The 20655-nt window shown below is 38.1% G+C and overlaps 1 protein-coding gene across 1 annotated transcript in view; it reads left to right on the forward strand.

Annotated features, from left to right (window-relative positions):
* The window catches only part of cgnl1 (cingulin-like 1), a 90371-nt gene that overhangs the window by 60189 nt on the left and 9527 nt on the right, over window positions 1-20655 (forward strand). Inside the window, exons 9-18 of the mRNA XM_062027639.1 lie at window positions 5427-5633; window positions 5713-5817; window positions 5912-6064; window positions 7124-7294; window positions 14161-14322; window positions 14405-14494; window positions 16804-16887; window positions 17056-17180; window positions 19987-20095; window positions 20197-20360. Coding sequence (XP_061883623.1) covers window positions 5427-5633; window positions 5713-5817; window positions 5912-6064; window positions 7124-7294; window positions 14161-14322; window positions 14405-14494; window positions 16804-16887; window positions 17056-17180; window positions 19987-20095; window positions 20197-20360 — 1370 coding nt within the window. The remainder of the gene's footprint in view (window positions 1-5426; window positions 5634-5712; window positions 5818-5911; window positions 6065-7123; window positions 7295-14160; window positions 14323-14404; window positions 14495-16803; window positions 16888-17055; window positions 17181-19986; window positions 20096-20196; window positions 20361-20655) is intronic.

Below are 20655 nucleotides of genomic sequence, written 5' to 3' on the forward strand. Positions count from 1 at the left end.
GTAGCTCATCAACACTGATCGATAGAGGACAGAACGGCAAACAAACACGCAATCATAGTCATTGCCATTGTGTTATTGGGCTGGGCACTTCATCCACCTTTACTCCCACAATGGTGTATGAATGTTCGTGGCAATACTCCCTTGAAAATGTCATTATTTATTTGAGTGATGAACAGCAGGTTTCGTCAGCAGAGGACTCAGTGGAATTGAGGGCGACAAGGAAAACTGGCCTGTCAGCAGTGAAACTAGGATGTAAATACAAGTCACCTTTTCTTCTTGCAGAAGAAACGTGTCTATTCACATATGGTGGCAATGTAACGACAGTACTACATATTGATGAAGAGTTGTTCAGTTTCAGGTTCCAGAGGAAACTACAGTTGCTTATTATATATGCACTGTTTAGTGACAATGGTTACGGTACACACAGAAAAGAAAAATATATTTTTACATATATTAGCCGTTCAAACAAAACAGAAGTCATCGTAATGGACCCACTAGCTGTGGAAGCTAGCTGTCCATTTAGCTTAACAGACTCAGTAAATACGGTGACGTTTTGGTAAATATATGAAACTGAAACAATACAAAAAGAATGCCATTGTAAGTTATTAATACTACCACAGACACTTGTAAATGTGTTAGCATAGTCGCTAATGCTAACAATGCTAGCTTGATTAGTTTACAATAGCACATACAAATATGCATAAAAACACTCCTACAGACATCACACATTGGGCGGTCTAGTAAGTATGAAATGTTTAGTTATATTTAAAAACTTACAAATGTTGCTTGGAGTGATGAATTAAGAATTATTTGGAGCAGAACGCTATGGACGGTTACACTTCCGATTCAAGGCACAAAACAGTAAGAACATTTTCAACCTGTCCAAAAGATGGCGCCATAGCACGAACAATAACACACCGTTTCAGTGTTTCTGTTGGTGTAATAGGAAAACTATTTGATGAGTACAAAACATTATGGCCGTTAAAAATCCATAAATTAGCCGCACCGTTTTATGAGCTGCATGGTTCAAAGCTTTGGAAAAAAGTTGCGGCTTATAGTCCGGAAAATACAGAATATAAACACATACAATTAACAGTATCCAAAACAGTACAATGCATTTTTGTATGATGCAGCTCACAAGTGTATCATAATACAACAATATTGTAATAAAGTGATTAATTACAGACATTTTGATCTAGATATACTGTATGTACACCCGTTTGAATTAAAACTGATTTTTGCAGCTGTTTTCTTGGATCTCATTAAATAGGATCGTGTGTGTGTGTGTGTGTGTGTGTGTGTGTGTGTGTGTGTGTGTGTGTGTGTGTGTGTGTGTGTGTGTGTGTGTGTGTGTGTGTGTGTGTGTGTGTGTGTGTGTGTGTGTGTGTGTGTTGGTGAAAGTATTCATGTGTGTGTGTGCACACATACAGGCGCTGACACACTTGGATGCCACTACTGTGTCTAATTAAAATGAGTGTAATCAAGTTTTGTCAACACTGCATTAAGTTTTTAATGCCTCAAGGAGAACTAATATTGGCTCAAAAATGATGACATTTCACATAGTCTCTTACATTGCAATGATCTCACAAATATTTTATCTATAAATGTTAGTCCTGGTTGTCATAAGCGGTAACCTATTTCCTGTTTCCTAAAAAAATTAAGGAAAGGATAAATGTTTGCGTGTAAAACAATGTGACAGAACAGTAACATACCTACCATGTTGGTTCAATTAGTTTCCTGTCTGTAGTGATTGTTGTCTGCTATTATCGAGTTTTTAATGGCAGTTGATGGAATACATGTGGGCATAACTTACTGTGCTGAAATAAACAGAAAACTCCCAAACCTGTTTCCCGACATTCCATCTAACTGACTCAAAGTGTTGCTTCCAATCAAATCTCAGCACAGCTACTTTCTAACAAAGCTGTCAACTCCATTGAAACCACTTTCTGTACCACTTCTACTTATTGAGTCTTGCACTCAAAATATGTTCTTGGTATTTTCTTGTGAGCATATTTCCGACTGCCACTCGCAACATTTTGAGCATCTGTCCATCACCAGGACACAACATAAAGTTTTACAATAACCACATTCCACACATTAATATTTGTATTGTTAGGAAGAGGAGAAATATGAAATGTAAATGGAAAAAATCATGAAATTTAATATGCGGTTCACTAGGGCTGCAGCTATTGATTATTTTAGTTATTGGGTAATCTATCGATTAGTTTGATTAATCAAGTCATTGGATAAAACACAATTTATAACTTAAATTCATATTTTATGGACTAGAATTTAAATAAACAATAATTTTCATTCCTTTTTCTAATAAATACATATCATCCATCCATCCTTTTTCTGCAGTTTGTCCCTCTCAGGGTCGTGGGGTGCTGGAGCCTATCCCAGCTGCACTCGGTCGCCACCCCATTGCTGAGCCAACACAGATAGACAATCAACATTAAAATTACACATTTAACATGTGTGCATGAATCAATACTAGGGCTAAAAGAAATAAGCTAACTCAAATCACAAAAAAATTATCGCGTTAATCACGTATCTACGCAGATTAATAACGCATTTTATTTTGATCGTACATGCTCCTTTGCCTTAACCACGGATGGGTACCTTAAATGTATGTATTGTTATATGGTCAGCGATCAGGTCAATTCATACGTCAGTGCAAAGAGCATGAAGAGCCTGATTAATGTGCTCACTGACAAATTTTACTTCAAAATAGACCCAGATGGGACTTCATATAAAACTGTTGCAAAATTTTGAGCAAACAAATGATGTGCATTTAATTAAAACATTTTAAGAATGTTCCCAAATGACATTCTGCCAATAAAATTGCATTTGTGACCAAATATTGGGCTCTTTTTAAGTTAAAGGGGATCTGCACTTTTTTGGGGGAATTGTACCTATGATTCACAATCCCTATTTAAGACAAGTACACATGTTTTTCTTTAAGTCGTAAAATACATTCTGTACGAGGTGGCTAACAATGCAGTGATTGGGAGTACTGTAATTTGTTGAAAGGACTAGTTGGTACAATCCCTGGGGATCTGCATGGCAGGGGCGTCCTCCTCCCTGAGCCAGGCTTGCACCTGACCGCATACCTAAGTGAGGCTAGGTGACACTGCTGGGAGGCTTTTCCACCATTGGGACACGTCTTCAGTTGTGTGCCCCAGCGTCACGGGGTGTTTCGGCCCGGCTTACCACAAGACACCCTCTGCTGAGGAAGGGCCCACCCCAGGGTGATCAAATCCCTGGGTGTGTGTGTCCCATTAGGTGTTAGCCTTAGCAGCCCAGCTGGTGTCACTCCTCCTCAACCACAACCAATGGCTCGTCCTCTCTGCTGTGTTGGCCAGCTCTTTAATGGCCTGTCTGTGAGCCTGCCCCCTGACTCCAACCTCCCTAAGGAGCTTTGCTGTTGTGCTAGCTACAAAGCCCCTACAGCCCACCTCCACTGGGCGCACCCTTACCCTCCAGCCTCTGTCCTGTGCCTCAGCTGCAAGGTTGGAGTACCGCAGCTTCTTGCGTTCATACGCTTCTTCGATGGCATCCTCCCACGGAACTGTCAGTTCAATGATATAGACAATATGGCAGGTTTCAGACCATAGGACGAGGTCTGGACGCAGGGTGGTCGTTGCGATCGCCGGGGGGAAAATTAGCCTCTGATCTAAGTCGACTCGCATCTGCCAGTCCCTGGCTGCATTCAATGGGCTTAGATCAGGATTTGAAGGTCTTGTCTTCAGCTTTTCCCCCTCCCGAACAAACGCTTGTAGGTGTCGGCACACATCCTGGTTGTTGATGGGTTGGGCGTTGATGGATATCCTCCTGCACTCAAGTTTGTCAGCTAGACATCTGAGGACCTGGTTATGTCTCCACGTATATCTGCCTTGAGTGAGGCTGGTTCTACAGCCAACCATTATGTGCTTGAGTGTTGCTGGGGTTGTACACAGGGGACAGGATGGGTCCTTTCCAAACCATTGTTTGTAAATTGTAAATAAACATGTCACTTAATTTACATCTTATGACCTGAATATTTACCAACTATTAGCGATATTGTTGTTGTAAGCATTACTGCAACAAACTATTTTTAGCGGCTCCATGATCACAAAGAGCTAACTAGCTTGTGCTGCTATATTGACATATAGTGAGCCGGCGAGCTGGTGCATTGCGTCTGAATGTTAATTCTAAATAGATAAACTTTGTTAATCCTCTAAAAAAGAGGAAATTTGTTTGCCGTAACATAAAAATGTAAAATATGCACACGCAAAAAATACTTCTAAAAAGCAGTTAAAAATTAGCAAAATGTGTGCAAGATGCAATTTATAAATCATGCCTCTCACTTGTGTAGTAGAAGGTTGTTGCCATGAATCGAGAAGTTGGTCAACTTTGACATTTGACTTGTATCCGGAACTGGTGAGAACGACACGAAAAGTTAGTGGACCTTTTTTTAAAACCTTCATGTAGATTATGATAAATTCTTCATCAAAACCGTAAAATATGCACATCCCATCAGTCAGCATTCTAGTGAGAGCAGATATTGTACAGTAATGGATTGTTTTATTATGGTCGAAGTTTGTATTTCTTGTTCAGCACTTAGCAATAATGCTGCATAAGGCTTGGTATTTTTGTTAAAGGGAAACGCAAACATTGTGATGTGTCTATGAAATGAATACGCCGCTGTATTCTTAAAATGTACAAAATACGTAAACATTACATGTTATTAACATGACTGACATGTATATACAATGGATCTTTTTGGATGTTTTTGAGAGCGCTTTATAGGCGGAATTGAGCGACTCCCATTGTCTCAATTGTTCGCTGACTTTTGCTAGTGTTTATTTACGTATGCGTAAAAAAAGAAAAATGTGTTCTTGTCTTAAACAAGGATTGTGAATAATAGACACAATTCCCCAAAATTTGCATTTCGCCTTTAAATTAATCTGAATTATGCAAGCGAGTAATAACCTGTGATTAATCATAATTAATCCAAATTCAAAAGTAATGAATCTGAAGAAAAAATAAAACCCTTATTTGACAGCGCTAATAAAAAAAACTTTAAAAAAGAACTGCTGTTTTCTGCCTCACAGTTTACAGCACGCACACACCACCGCTGTCATGTGTGCTCTATTGCAGTCGCTGTGTAAAAACTCTGTCCGTGTATTTAAAGTTCTGGGCACTCCATGCAATACGGATTTTTATAAATTTTTTGTTAGTTACACTCATTAACTGATCAATTGAAGCAACATAATATCAATCTGATCTAATCGATCAATCTCTGCAGCCCTACTCTTTACGTGCTAATTTCCTGTTATTTCCTGATCATGGACATAACCACATTGACATAATGACATAATGATATACAATTGGTATCAGTAAGCCTCACAAGTGAAACTGTTGGCTTTTCATGGGACTTGAAGAGCAGCACAACCGTTGTCCGAGAGATGGCTGAAGTGGAAGCGGCCAAGGGTGTGCTGGAGGGCCAAGCGGGACGCTTGAACCAAGAGGCAGAGCGGCTGCGCAAGCGGGCACAAGAGCTGGAAAACGAAGTGGCCAAACTCAATCGCATCATCGACGACGGCAAACTGCAGGAGAGCAAGCTCGGAGACCGAGTAACACGATTGGAGGTGACGTGTTAACTTTAGTTAGTCCATGTCGATTGTGAGCCGCCCTTCATCTTAAAGTGTTCTTATTTGACTTTCACAGAAAGAAAAGAAGCAGCTGGAGGAGTCTTTAAGTGAGATTAAGGAGCAGGAAGAGGAGATGTCTCGTGCCAACCGAGCTTTGACGTTACGGCTAGAAGATGTGCAGGTTAGTAGAGTTGCTCTCACATTATGTACTTTGTACATCCGGTAAAGTCAAACTGTACCTTCTAACCACCTGACATATTTGTGTGCCTCCATAGAGGAATTTGTCTAAGCTAAGCATCGAACACAAAGAGTTGGAGGTGAGGCTGCAGGAGGAGAAGGATCAGAAGGAGCAGTTTAAAAGTATGAAGAATGACATTGAGGACGAGAGGCGACTGCTGGACCTAACTGTGGAGAAACTTCAGAAAGAGGCAAGTTGTATAGCCACAACATTTCTTTTGTTATAATTTTCAGGTTTAAGTGACTTTCTAGGCAATATTTAGTTCTCTGAAGAAAATGTTCCTTTGGCAAATGTCCTTACATCACTATCTTCTGGTGGCATATACTGTATGTTGCAGGTTCACATGGGGGCTCCAAATTCTTGAATTTCGAAGTACTTCAGCAAAACATATTTTGTTGTTTATTTGATGGCAAAATATGACTCGCAAATTGCAGCAAAGCATGAATACCACAAGTAATTGAAAATAATTACTTGAACTCATTATTAGTCAGAAGTTCAATAATAGATATTTTCACAACTTGTTTCCCAACAAGGGCCAGAGGTAGTGTAGTACTTCAACTTCACATAGTTGAATTTTGGGATTAATTGAGGAAATTTATCTATTAGACACAGGCCACTAATTGGGGATTTACAGTACTCATTTTAATTCCATATACAGTACAGTTCAGGGGGGGCCAAAATTTTTGTTCCCAAGTGCCGAAGTGAAAATGTGTCAATGGGTCGCGGGCCAAATAGCAATTTTAAGCATACTGCAGCAGCACCATGAGTGAGGAGTTTAGGTACATATCGCTATATATAAAGTAGTGGAGATCATTCCAACTATCTTTTAAATTTGTCCAACAAAATTCCTCTGTGTGTGAATGTGATGTATAATGTAAAGCGGTTTGGGTATCATTCCAGGTTGTGTAACATGCTATATACCAATTACCAAAGATGGTAGAAATGATTTAATATTATTTTTGAAATTAATCAGAAAAAAAGCTTATATTTGATCTTAAAATATACCTTAAAATACATGTTTTTTTAACTCACTATATCGAAACAAACGAACAAATGACCTCATTTCCCACTTATCTCTTGTTTACCATGAATTGATTAACGTGGACCCCGACTTAAACAAGTTGAAAAACTTATTCGGGTGTTACCATTTAGTGGTCAATTGTACGGAATATGTACTGTACTGTGCAATCTACTAATAAAAGTTTCAATCAATCAATCAAATGTCATTTTTGCCCTTTTTGCCCCTCAGATGAATGACATTGTGGATGCGTCCCAGTCGTCTACTCGAGAGCTGCAGGAGCAGATTGATATTTATAAGGAAAAGAACCGCCGGGAGCTGACAGAGCTGCAGAAATTACTGAAAGAGCGAGGCCAAGAGCTTGACAAATATCTGCTGGCTGGCCAAACTCTGCAGGAGGAGGTATACACTAATCTAATTATGTGTCATTGAATGTAGCAAACAACTTCCATGGTAAAGTCGGTTAAATCCTGGCCATCATTAGCGGGGCCAACAACATCAGCCATTGTTGTTGACTCATCTCGACCGACCTGACCCACAAGCATCATATCTTCCTTTCAGCTTAAAATGGGGCCTCTGTACATAATGCTTTCACCATAGTGCATTGTTTGCACTTGATAAGTCATCCTTGTCTGAACTTTGGAATGTTAGGAATGTTTTTGTTTGAAATACATGAATGTGAATAGTAAGTGTTAGAATGGAGACTGGCATTCTATTGTTTTGTGAATTAATTTAAATATTTACCTAAAAAAAGGCAAGTTGAACCCAATGTTCTTGTTTTACAATTCAATGTACAGTAATGGTTAGGGATGTCCGATAATGGCTTTTTTGCCAATATCCGATATTCCGATATTGTCCAACTCTTAATTACCGATACCGATATCAACCGATACCGATATATACAGTCGTGGAATTAACACATTATTATGCCTAATTTGGACAACCAGGTATGGTGAAGATAAGGTCCTTTTTTAAAAAAAAAATTAAATAAAATAAGATAAATAAATTAAAACATTTTCTTGAATAAAAAAGAAAGTAAAACAATATAAAAACCGTTACATAGAATCTAGTAATTAATGAAAATGAGTAAAATTAACTGTTAAAGGTAAGTACTACTAGTGGACCAGCAGCACGAATAGTACCAGCAGCACACACAATCATGTGTGCTTACGGACTGTATCCCTTGCAGACTGTATTGATATATATTGATATATAATGTAGGAACCAGAAAATTAATAACGGAAAGAAACAACCCTTTTGTGTGAATTAGTGTAAATGGGGGAGGGAGGTTTTTTGGGTTGGTGCACTAATTGTAAGTGTACCTTGTGTTTTTTATGTTGATTTAATAAAAAAAAAAAAAAAAAAGCTGATACCGATAATTAAAAAAACGATACCGATAATTTCCGATATTACATTTTAAAGCATTTATCGACCGATAATATCGGCAGGCTGATATTATCAGACATCCCTAGTAATGGTCGAACAAATATATGAGAGTAAATATTGTTATCAAAAGTACCCTATTCATGAGAAAGTTTCCCAGTGGTCAGAACAGTGCTGGAAGGAATTTTTATCAATTTCCTCAAAACCAAGCTAGGAGGGAATTAAATATTGGCATGTATTCGTATAGCCTCTCCAGGAATTCTTGTTAATTGTGATAACAACAACCATGGTCAACATGTTGGCCAAGGCTTAAAGTACCAGTAGAGTGGAAAAACAAGTTGACTTTATATGCTTATTTGTGTTTTATTGTATCCATTAAACCATATCCAACTGTATTTACAATCCACAAATAATGTGAAAATACCCTCCTAAATGTCACAGAATACCACAAATTCAGTCAGCCATTTTGAATATTCCGCTTTGAACACCTTCGGTAATTTCCGTAGATTTTGCGTCACTGGAGTAACACTTCTGCACTCTGACCATATTATTAGATCAGTCGTACTGGAAATACGCACAATTTTGAAATAGATCTGCTGTCCATCATTCACAATCCTTACATAAGTCAAGAACACATATGCTTGGTTTTTTTATGCATTGGAAATCGTTAATAAACGGTTAACAATTAAATTCAAAAGATCAATGGTCCTCTGTTGCGCTCATTATACTTTTTTAAAAAACATCCAGAAACCGCCAACAATACTCTATTTACATGTCACGACCTGAAAATGTACCAAATATGAGTAAGTGATATTGTTGTTAGTAGCGCCAACGCAGACAGACTATTTTAGCGGTGCATTGATAGCAGTGAGCTAATGCTAGCTTACACTGCTGTTGTTGACACGTTATAAGCCGGCAACTGCTTTTACGTCGTCTCAAAATTGCTAAAAGTAAATTCTAGATTATAATTCATGCATCTCTCACCTGGTAGTAGACAAATGTGGCCATGGACCGACAGGCTGGTTGACTTTCACGTGGTGAAAAAGACACAAAAAGACGCTTGTTGAAACAACTTTTTTTTAACCCTTCATGAGGATTGTGATGGAATCTTCATCTAAACTGAATTATATGAGCGTCCCGTCGCTCAACATTCCAGCGAGAGTTGAAATATTACAGTAAGTGTTTGTTTTATTATGGTTTAATATGGTTAGTTTGTATGTTTAGCACCTACCAATGCTGCGGATGCTAGTGTCAGAATAAAGCTGCATACGCGTAGCAGTCGGCTTTCTAAAATGTATTGCTCATTCTCTATGTGTTTGGGTTAAACAATATAAGGTCCTGGATCATAATTTTTCCCCAAAGTAATTGTTGCTGGCTCTCACAAAGTCTGCCTGATTAGCATTGTTGTTGATGGGAAAAGGAACGTTGGTTCCAAGTACAATGTCACGTGATCACGTGACTGGCTTCCTCATAATCTCTCAAAATGGCTCAGGAATCTCTGAGATTGATACTATTTTGATTATATCTATTTATTCAAAAACTTTGGAAGTCTTTTGGTGTCATAAATCAGATATATATGATAATAGTTTCAATATAGAGGCAATTTGTTTTTCCACTCTACTGGTACTTGACTAGGATTAGCATTTAGGACAAGTTAACAACTAAAGAGCATGTCTTCCCCTCTTGGGAAGTCTTTATGTTGAGGATGGAAAATAACTATATCTTGTCGTTTGTTTATCTATCCTAAGGCTGCAATGATTCCTCAATTAATCTGAATAATTGTTTAGAAAAAGAAATGTGATTTGTATTCTATCGCTTCAATTAATCATTTATTGATTGTAAATTATAAACATTTATAAGATCTGGAATGCATGGAGTGGCGCGGACATAGTTTCCGCATGGCTTCTGCTATAAAGCGCACATGACAGCGGTGGTGTGTGGGTACCGTAATCTGTGGGGCGGCGAACAGCTGAGATTTTTATTTATGCACACATGTTAAAAGTGCAATTTCAATGTCGATAATGTGCATTTTTTAGGAAAAAAGAATGAAGGTTATGGCAATCAGAAACAACATTGTTTTCTTTGAACCATTTCCCATTGAAGCTATAAAGTGTGTTTTATCCAATTACTCAATTAATCGAACAAACTAATGGATAGATTACTCGATTACTGAACTAAGAGATTACTGCAGCCCTATATTAGTCACAGTCTCTCTGACATGAATACTCCTCAAAGATAAGGTCATCATCCAGGTTCTTCCTTTTATCCTTCCTACATTTATGCTGATGAGTTCTTGTCCAGCTGCACAACACAGGAAGTAGTGGGAGGATGTCCAAGCTTGTGATATCATTGTTGTGAGAGCTGTTCTGGCTGAATTGACATCCTTCCTTTTGCTGTTCTGCGTCTGCTTTTCCAGCTGCTACAGCATATAATGCCCCAACAGTCATGCAGGCATGTGATTTTTCCGTCTACAGTCGGAATTCCGTCTTTTTTAATCTCGGGGGGGAAAAAAAATTATCTCCCGTTTTTCCGGGTTTTTTTCCGACTCTAAATCAAGATTCGAGACGTAGTTTATAGTACGCCGTAGTTGATTGGTCGATACGTTCCTTGTGACCAATCAGGACATCTGTTATGAATGATCACGTTAATAACGTCATCATTCATAATGGTTATTACCGCCATTTTCCATATGTAAACGATGTCGGTTCTCGAGAGAAAGGACGCTTTACGAGTAAAAGAAATTGATAAACATGTCAAAAATAAGTTTTGATGGGACTGGATGGAAAGGGAAATCACCGATACTGTTGGGAAGAAAGAAGTTACGACTTTGTTCGGTGATTTTATTCGGAAAATCGATCGTCCCGGAAAGGTTTTGTGCATGTGGTGTCATGATAATATTGACTATGGATCACGAGGTTTCAAGACTTTGGAAGTACATGCGAAACGCCAAAAAATTATGAAACAACTTGAAGCAAGGAAAACAAACTTTTCACTAGCTGGTACTTTTGGATGTCAACCAAAAGTGAGCAAACCTTACGGACTTCATCCTTTGTTTACATCGACAACTGCCGTAGACATCGAGAGGAAAGATCCACCCAAACAACCCACTTCAGTTGCAGACAGGGTTGTTAATAATGAGCATACTTGTCAACCCTCCCGTTTTTAGCGGGAGACTCCCGGTATTCAGCGCCTCTCCCGATAACCTCCCAGCAGAAATTTTCTCCCGACAAACTCCCGGTATTCAGCCGGAGCTGGAGGCCACGTCCCCTCCAGCTCAATGCGGACCTGAGTGGGGACAGCCTGTTTTCACGTCCGCTTTCCCACAATATAAACAGCTTGCCTGCCCAATGACGTCATAACATCTACGGCTTTTAGAGAGTAGAGTGCACAACTGCGCACACAACAAGGAGACGAAGCAGAAGAACGAGGAAGTTACAGACATGGCGACGCCGTCGACGAGCAAGATGAAGAAATACGCTTGCAAGTTCCAAAACGCCTCTCCCGATAACCTCCCAGCAGAAATTTTCTCCCGACAAACTCCCGGTATTCAGCCGGAGCTGGAGGCCACGTCCCCTCCAGCTCAATGCGGACCTGAGTGGGGACAGCCTGTTCTCACGTCCGCTTTCCCACAATATAAACAGCTTGCCTGCCCAATGACGTCATAACATCTACGGCTTTTAGAGAGTAGAGTGCACAACTGCGCACACAACAAGGAGACGAAGCAGAAGAACGAGGAAGTTACAGACATGGCGACGCCGTCGACGAGCAAGATGAAGAAATACGCTTGCAAGTTCCAAAACGAATGGAAACAAGAATTTCAGTTCATCCAGGACAGTTCGAAGGGGAAGGAGTATGTATGTTGCCTGTACATTTTGTATAACAGACTTCTCCATTGAACACGGTGGCCGAGTCATGAACGGAGGGGAAGTTAAACAGGACAATACTGCCATCTACTGGATAGCCCCTGGAACACTGAAATTCAAGTATGTATTTTATTTATATGTATAATAAAATAAATATATATACATATATATATATATATATAGCTAGAATTCACTGAAAGTCAAGTATTACATATATATATATATATATATATATATATATATATATATATATATATATATATATATATATATATATATATATATATATATATATATATATATATATATACTGTATATATATACACTACCGTTCAAAAGTTTGGGGTCACCCAAACAATTTTGTGGAATAGCCTTCATTTCTAAGAACAAGAATAGACTGTCGAGTTTCAGATGAAAGTTCTCTTTTTCTGGCCATTTTGAGCGTTTAATTGACCGCACAAATGTGATGCTCCAGAAACTCAATCTGCTGAAAGGAAGGTCAGTTTTGTAGCTTTTGTAACGAGCTAAACTGTTTTCAGATGTGTGAACATGATTGCACAAGGGTTTTTTAATCATCAATTAGCCTTCTGAGCCAATGAGCAAACACATTGTACCATTAGAACACTGGAGTTATAGTTGCTGGAAATGGGCCTCTATACACCTATGTAGATATTGCACCAAAAAACAGACATTTGCAGCTAGAATATTCATTTACCACATTAGCAATGTATAGAGTGTATTTCTTTAAAGTTAAGACTAGTATAAAGTTATCTTCATTGAAAAGTACAGTGCTTTTCCTTAAAAAATAAAGACATTTCAATGTGACCCCAAACTTTTGAACGGTAGTATATATATATATATATATATGAAATACTTGAGTTGGTGAATTCTAGCTGTAAATATACTCCCCTATTAACTACGCCCTTAACCACGCCCCCGCACCACCCATCCCGGTATCGGAGGTCTCAAGGTTGGCAAGTATGATAATGAGGTAAGCTAAAAAATATTTGCTTGCGAAATACGCATGTTTGTTTTAAATATTAACCAATTATTGCTTTGCGAAATATAAATGGGTTTTTCTAACAATAAAAAGCCACGTGAAAATATATTATGAAATTACAGAAATTCAAAGAGTCGCATTATTGATTCCAGTTAACAATTTATTTGAAATAAATTTGCATATAATACTATTTTGTAATATTAAGTTCTTATGTAGTCTCTTGAAACTATTGTCAGTGGTGTAACAATCTTGAAGGTAAATATTTTCACACTTGTTTCATGCAATATGTCAGTGTCCTCACATTATTATTATTTCCTATTTTCAAATATGAGTAAACAATACTAAACATGTTTAATTATTTTCATAAATTTATATCCTATTTTGGCGAAAAGAATGAAATGTTTACATTTGGTATTTTGTTAAATAAATTTGCAAGGAAAGCTCATGTTAGGGCTGGGCTCTCCGAGAAAGCTAATGTGTGAAGTGAACTGAAGTAATGTGGTAATACTGTAAATAAACTGTAGATAATAACACTGATCAATGTGACACCTGTGGATGTGAAATGAACACAAGATGTAAATATTAGTGACTAAATACTGTTGGGACTGAACCATATACAGTGATTCATTAGGATAATTGGGTTATGTATGTTCTATTAATGATGTTTTCATGTCTTTAAACACTAAAATATTTTCTTCAAATGGTGCTGTCTTCGTTAATTTTAGCATGTTAAATTGGTGAAAAACCAGGAGCTTCGGGGGGCGTTGCCCCCCTTGTCCCTCCACCAGGGCACCTGGACCTGGCTGGGGGCCTTCGTACCCCAGACCCCCGGAAATTTTTTCAGTCTTTTTCATTGTGGTCAAATCACATGCCTGGTCATGTAAACTTGTTATAATTACATTTGAATGAGCGACAGTATGATATTGCATAGTGATATAATTTGGGAAGAGGTTTGTCATTTTAATTAGATGATTATTTTCATCATTGCATTGATACTTATGTTGTAAACTTTTTGCCTGTAGCTGTCCCACCGGCAGGAGGAGCTGCGGCAGTGTAAGCAGGAGCGAGATGATGCTACGCTGAGAGAAGAGCTGTTGGAGAAAAAGGTTCATGAACTTGAGGTCTATGTGCAGACCCACACCTTTGCCAAGGAGGACAAGACTCGACAATTTAAACACATGGAGGTATACCTTTTTAATTATATATAATATTATTTATAATAACCAAGATACAATTGACTAAATTTGTAAGTGAATTGTTTTTTAGGACAGAATTGTTCAGTTAGAGTTGGACTTGGATGAGGAGCGTCAGAATGGAGACCAGCTGATGGACAGGCTAGACCGAGGTCGAGAGCAGGTAGACAACTCGGCACATTTCCATTATCAGAGGTCGACTGTGTCAGTGACCTGCTGTTCATGTTCATGTTAGCTCACAGCAGCTGTGTTTCTGTTCCATCTCGATCTGTAAATAATATCCAGATGTCATTCACTAGCATCATTTGTGCAGCCACTAATGTGTGAATGACGGATACAACTTTTTCAGGTGTCCTTTTCGCTTGAGCCTGTTCAATAGTGCTTTTTTGTGTACATTCATACACTCTGCTGGGATAACTGGGCTGGTTGTGGCTTTGTAAGAGGGTCTTGTGCAATCTCTGAGGTTGGCAGCCTGCCTGCCACAAGGGATCATTAAAGCCAAACTATGCTGGCAGGTTTCAGGTTGCAGACTACATGCAGACATTATTTTTGTCCCAATCCGTCCTAAAAACAAATGCAATTTTCATTATATTTAGTGAGAAATAACAAGGTAATTCATTATTAATCCAAGTGACACAATAAATAATCCTCTTTTTTAAATGAGTCATTTGATAAACTGTCAAAAAAAGGTAAATGGATTATATGTATTAATTAGTTATCCTTTAATTTACATCACTAAAATATTTCAATTATGAGTCTGTTCAACTTGAATGTCAGGCATTGTTTGTTCTTTTCTTTTTTGAGCACCGTTTTCATAGTACCGATTTTGTACTGGTATCGGTTAAAATGTAAACAATACCCGTGCCTGATTATGGTGAAGTGCCGTTTTACATTACTGCAAACACAATACCAGTATTTAGTTTTTATTCCTGAGGGTAAAAAAAAAATTCTAAATTAGAAACTTTCAATTGAAATGAATACGGACTATGTAGTAATGTACAGTAATGAAAAATAGTAAAATAAACATTTTAGTAGTTGCAGTAAGCAGTCCTCCATTACATGCACAGGCTACAATATTATATTTCATATGTTTTCATTGTACAATGGAATGCATTGATTAGTACTGTACTATTTACCAACAAAATGATTTCTAATATGTTTCAGTTTGTAGTAGGCTTGTCTATATCACAAGACTAAATGAAATAACAAACCAAATCAAAGCAGACATTTTTGACTCAACTTTTGTATTGAACCTCATTAGATTGTACAGTACCTAATGAAGTGATGTTGCGTAACACACTACCCATTGAGTCTAATCATGTGGACTGTAGGATGATGAGTTTGGCAAGTTCTTTTCAGTGTACTGGACTGATTCACAGGCTCTGACCATAAATGGGCAGCATTTTTTGAGCGACTTAGTGTAGTTCTGTAGAGACTTCAAATCTTCTTAAACTTAACAAAAAAAATCTTGGCAAAGACTATCGAGTGGCATTGGGTCAGTGCGAGACTCAGGTCGTTGTCACGGCAACACTTGAGCTTTGAGCAGCACAAGAGGTTGAGTGCTTGTAGTGATTGCACACATATAGACACACACACATGTTCATACAGGCACGTCTTCTAATATGTGTGTATAGTAGTGTAAGAGATGGGGGTGTATGGCTATGGAGGGAGCTGTGTGTGTGCACGGCTGCAACGGAGGCAGCAGGAGGAACACCTGCGTCTCTCCTGGCACCAGGTGCTCCTCTCCTGTCTAAATGAGAGTAATCTCCCCTTGCCTCTCCCGCCGTCTCTCACAAAGCAGATTAGTTTCGCCGCATGTTCCAGTCTGCTGATTCAGCTCCCTCAAGCGCTGCGCTGGGTGCAGGGCTTTATAGAGCCCCATCGCTCATCATAGTGCCCCACTGTCACCCACTAATTGGCATAAAATATCGCCAATCTTAAAATCCTGTCATGGAGAAACAACCTTCAGCGCCCAATCGAATGGTTCTCACCCTCACTTTGCTTTCAATTGGGCTAGCTGAGCATGTAGTGTTCTTCCTTGGAGAAAAAGCATGATAGACAGGATTTGTTTATTATTTTGAAAAATACAAAACTAGTAGAAATACTGACTAAAACACTCTCAAGTACTGTATGGATGTGTTAAGAACAAATGACTTACTGCTTGAATTTAATTGAGAGAAATATTGTGTTTGTTTTAATATGCATGGACAATACTGCATAACCTTTTAGTGTCACAACCACATGTTGTCCCGTCCATAAATTTTGTCACTTTGCAGTGACATCGAAGGTCTCCACTAAGGTGCAATGCAGCCAAACAGGACAAGCCAGCGCGCCAATTAACCCCAGCGCCTTTTCCACAGCCGCTTTGACAACAGCTCAATTGTTTAGCACGTTTCCTGGCTGCAGCAGACAGTGTGTCACGCAGTAATTGCGAGTAGGTTGTGTAGAGATGACGGAGTCTGGACTTGACAGGTGGACCAGATGAGGAATGAACTCCTGCAGGAGCGGGCCAGCAGGCAGGACGCTGAGTGTGACAAGTTGGCTTTGGAGAGACAGGTACACAGCCTCCCACCCCGCAGTGGTGCTGTCCAAACTCACACCAGACCGTCACATTTCATCCATATGTCTTTTCATTGTTGTTCTCAATCTATTAGAGCGACTCCCATGTCAGTTTCCTATACACACACATGCTGTCTTTAATGTTCCTCTGCATAACCTTTGCAGAGCAAAGACCTGAAGAACAAACTGGCTGATCTGGAGGGCTCCCAGAAGACGAACAACGTGGGTCTGGTGGGCCAGCTGGAGGATCGCATTCATGAGCTGGAGGAGCGCCTTGAGGGAGAAGAAAGGTGAGGTTCAATGTACACACAGAGAGTGGGTGATAGGTGATGGAAAACCTGTCTTCATGCTAACAGTGTTAATTCAAGTTGTAAAGTAACTTATACATTCTTATTACTCAATAATTATGTCATTTCAGGTGGATGTTCAAAACATTTTGTAAAGAAAATCTTTGTAGAAATATATCACCAGCTGGTCGAACAGCAGCACATTCTGATCACATCATTTCTCAGTGTAATGATGAATAAGATCTATATCTACACATTTATATTCAAAACATCATCTAAAGCAGGGGTTTTTTAACTTTTTTCAATGAAGTACTCACTTGGAAACCTATTTTATTCAGCCAAGTACGCCCTAACCAGAAAAAAAAAAATGCTTGAAAAAAGACAGAAAGCAGTACTCATCTCTAGTGTTCTTGTTTGAACTTAAATAATGAACTTCCAAAGCTGTATTTTTAGTTTTGTTTGTGCACATAAAGTAAATATTAACTTGAAGTGTCTCCTTTGTTTGTGATTGTAATAAAGTTATATTCTAAAATGTGAATACAAACTAATTCATCGACTCTTTATATTCTTTTTTTCCAAGTTTATGTATTTTTTACATTCTGTCCGTTACAAAAAAACTACCATAATGTTCTCTACTGTTCAAATCATTGTAAAGGGATACATGCCTTAAAGAGATCATTAAGTCACAACATACTTTAATTAAAGTCAAATCACACATACATTATTTTAATACCATTTAAGTCACAGGTGTCAAACTCTTGGACCGTGGGGACTATATAAAAATCAATATACATTCAGTCCGCTTGGCCAATAACAAATATGTTGATCTAGTCAGCCTTGGCTTCACCCTCATTCATTATTAACAACTCAACCTTCAGTTAACAACCAAGGAGAGAGGCCACAGTGATATTATTAGAATGCATTGTTCTAACCATTCTTATTAAAGATGGCATATTTCCATCAAGAGTAGCAATAATTTACAGAATACCACTATTAAACTCTGTCTGTACAAAATAACACATTAAAAAAGCATGATAACACAGTCAAAAGTGATAATTGTATCTACAACAAAGCATGCTGGGAAACTTTCCTCCTCAGATTTGCCAACTCTGGTAGATTCCCCTTGTCTAGCACCATCCTGAGTTAAGACACAAATCTCTCGTATTCTGATGTTTTCGTTTATATGTTAAAAAAATACTGTAGCTTTTGCCTGGATGTTAAAAGGATGACGAGGAGTGGTTGATCAACAATCACTTTAATAAAACGAACAACCAAGCCAAAACATCTACAGCCATGTCTCTCAATGTGCATGCACAACAACATATCTTTTGCACTTGCTCTCACGCTCCCTTTAAATTGTCTTCCTTGATCTTCTCCAATCACCAGTCAGGAATCATTTATGGATTCTCAGACTGTCGGAAAAAATGACCCTTCAAGCAGGAACGAACGAACGAACACAAACACTGATATTTTCCAAAATGCACATTTCCTCTGCACAGCTGTCAAAAAAGTCAACTGACAAGTTTAAGAGGTCCTCTGTACAACAGAAGCCCTTTAGTGTTTTAGGAATTTACTGAAAAATAGTCTCCCACGTTTTTAACTGAACTCGGGAGCCAGTCCGGTGTCACCAGATGTCACCAAATACGCCAGGCCGAATTTGGCACCCGGGCCGCCAGTTTAATAGCCCTGGTTTATAATGTTCGGCCCGCAATCTAAATTGTGCCTTGAGTTTTGGCCCCCTGTGCGTTTGAATTTGACACCCCTGCCTAAGTCATAGGTTCTCAAATAATTCATACACTACAATTAAATATGTACAGGTATATAAATATTTGAAATTACATACCAACAGTAGATAGATAGATAGATAGATAGATAGATAGATAGATAGATAGATAGATAGATAGATAGATAGATAGATAGATAGATAGATAGATAGATAGATAGATAGATAGATAGATAGATAGATAGATAGTACTTTATTGTTTCCTTCAGGAGAGTTCCCTCAGGAAAATAACAATTCCAGCAGCAAAATTGATAACGAATTTAAAAAGTAAAAAGTAAATAATGGGGGTATAAATGGAAATAAAATAGAAAATAAAACAATAAGAATAAAAATAAAAAGCAACAATAAGAATAAAAATATAACAGTAAAAATAAGAATATAACAAGAGAAACTAGGCAGTAGTAATGCATTTAACAAATGACTCAAACAATGGCTAAAATCCAAACATCAGTTTTAACTGCCAGATTGTTTAATAATAATAAAGCCAGGAAGTAACAGTACATGAATATATTATAATATTATATGATACGGTATGACACCAATTCCATGGCCTTTTATTGCATGGTTTTATTTTCAACATGCCAGTACTATTTCTCCAAAACAGTACAGTTTAGTACAAATTTTAGCATTTCCATTGTCAAAACAAATATACCTGTATAATCTGTACTGTTCCCCATTCGGTCAAGAATATTGAAAAACACAGCATTAAAAAAAAAATAAAAATAAAAAATAAAAATAAAATAAAAAAAAATATATATATATATATATATATATATATATATATATATATATATATATATATATATATATATATATATATATATATATATATATATACAGATTACCGTTTACAGAGGATTATATGATGTTTGTGTTTCTCGTTTGAATAAGGATAATGTCAGCTGCTATGGCCATTCCACTCACACATTCCAAATTGGAAATGCCACGAGATTATGGTTTACGTGTGCTTTCAAAATTGGTCAAATGTATTCAGCAGTATGACACTTTGCTCTACTTGTGTTGCAGGGAACGAGCCAACCTCCAACTGTCCAACCGTAGGCTGGAGAGGAAGGTGAAAGATATGGTGATGCAAGTAGAGGAAGAGCATCACACCGTGCAAGATCAAAAAAACCAAGTTCGTTAACAATCTCATGAATACGACGCTATTTTAACCACACATTTAGTTAAGGCATGTCTGGCAGGCTTTTAACCACCGCAGCGTTGTGTGTGTCGTAGTTAAATCTGCGTCTGAAGGCCCTGAAGAGACAGATGGACGAGGCGGAGGAGGAAATCGACAGACTGGAGCACAGCAAGAAAAAGCTGCAGAGAGACTTGGACGAGCAACAAGAAACCAACGAGCAGCTGCAGAGTCAACTCAAGTCTCTGCGCAGTGAGATGAGGTAAACAAACACTGCAATTCTTTACACTAAGCAAAGGATTAATAAGGTTTTGGCCATCATACAGAGGTAAGTCCTGACTGACATTTTTGCCAGACAGTTTGACAGGTAATCTTCATTGATGCTAGACATTTATGTCTGTTTTCTGCAGCACAGCAGCTTTGATACTTTTTGGACATAAAAGATACTAAAACCAAAACAATATAGGTCAATACATGCTAGGCTATTTGTTGAAAACATCGTCATCTTAGCTTTTGTTATAAGTGACAAGGAAAAAGTTACTAATGTAACACAGTGG

This window comes from Entelurus aequoreus, linkage group LG02, assembly GCF_033978785.1.
Source record: "Entelurus aequoreus isolate RoL-2023_Sb linkage group LG02, RoL_Eaeq_v1.1, whole genome shotgun sequence".
Taxonomy (NCBI): Eukaryota; Metazoa; Chordata; class Actinopteri; order Syngnathiformes; family Syngnathidae; genus Entelurus; species Entelurus aequoreus.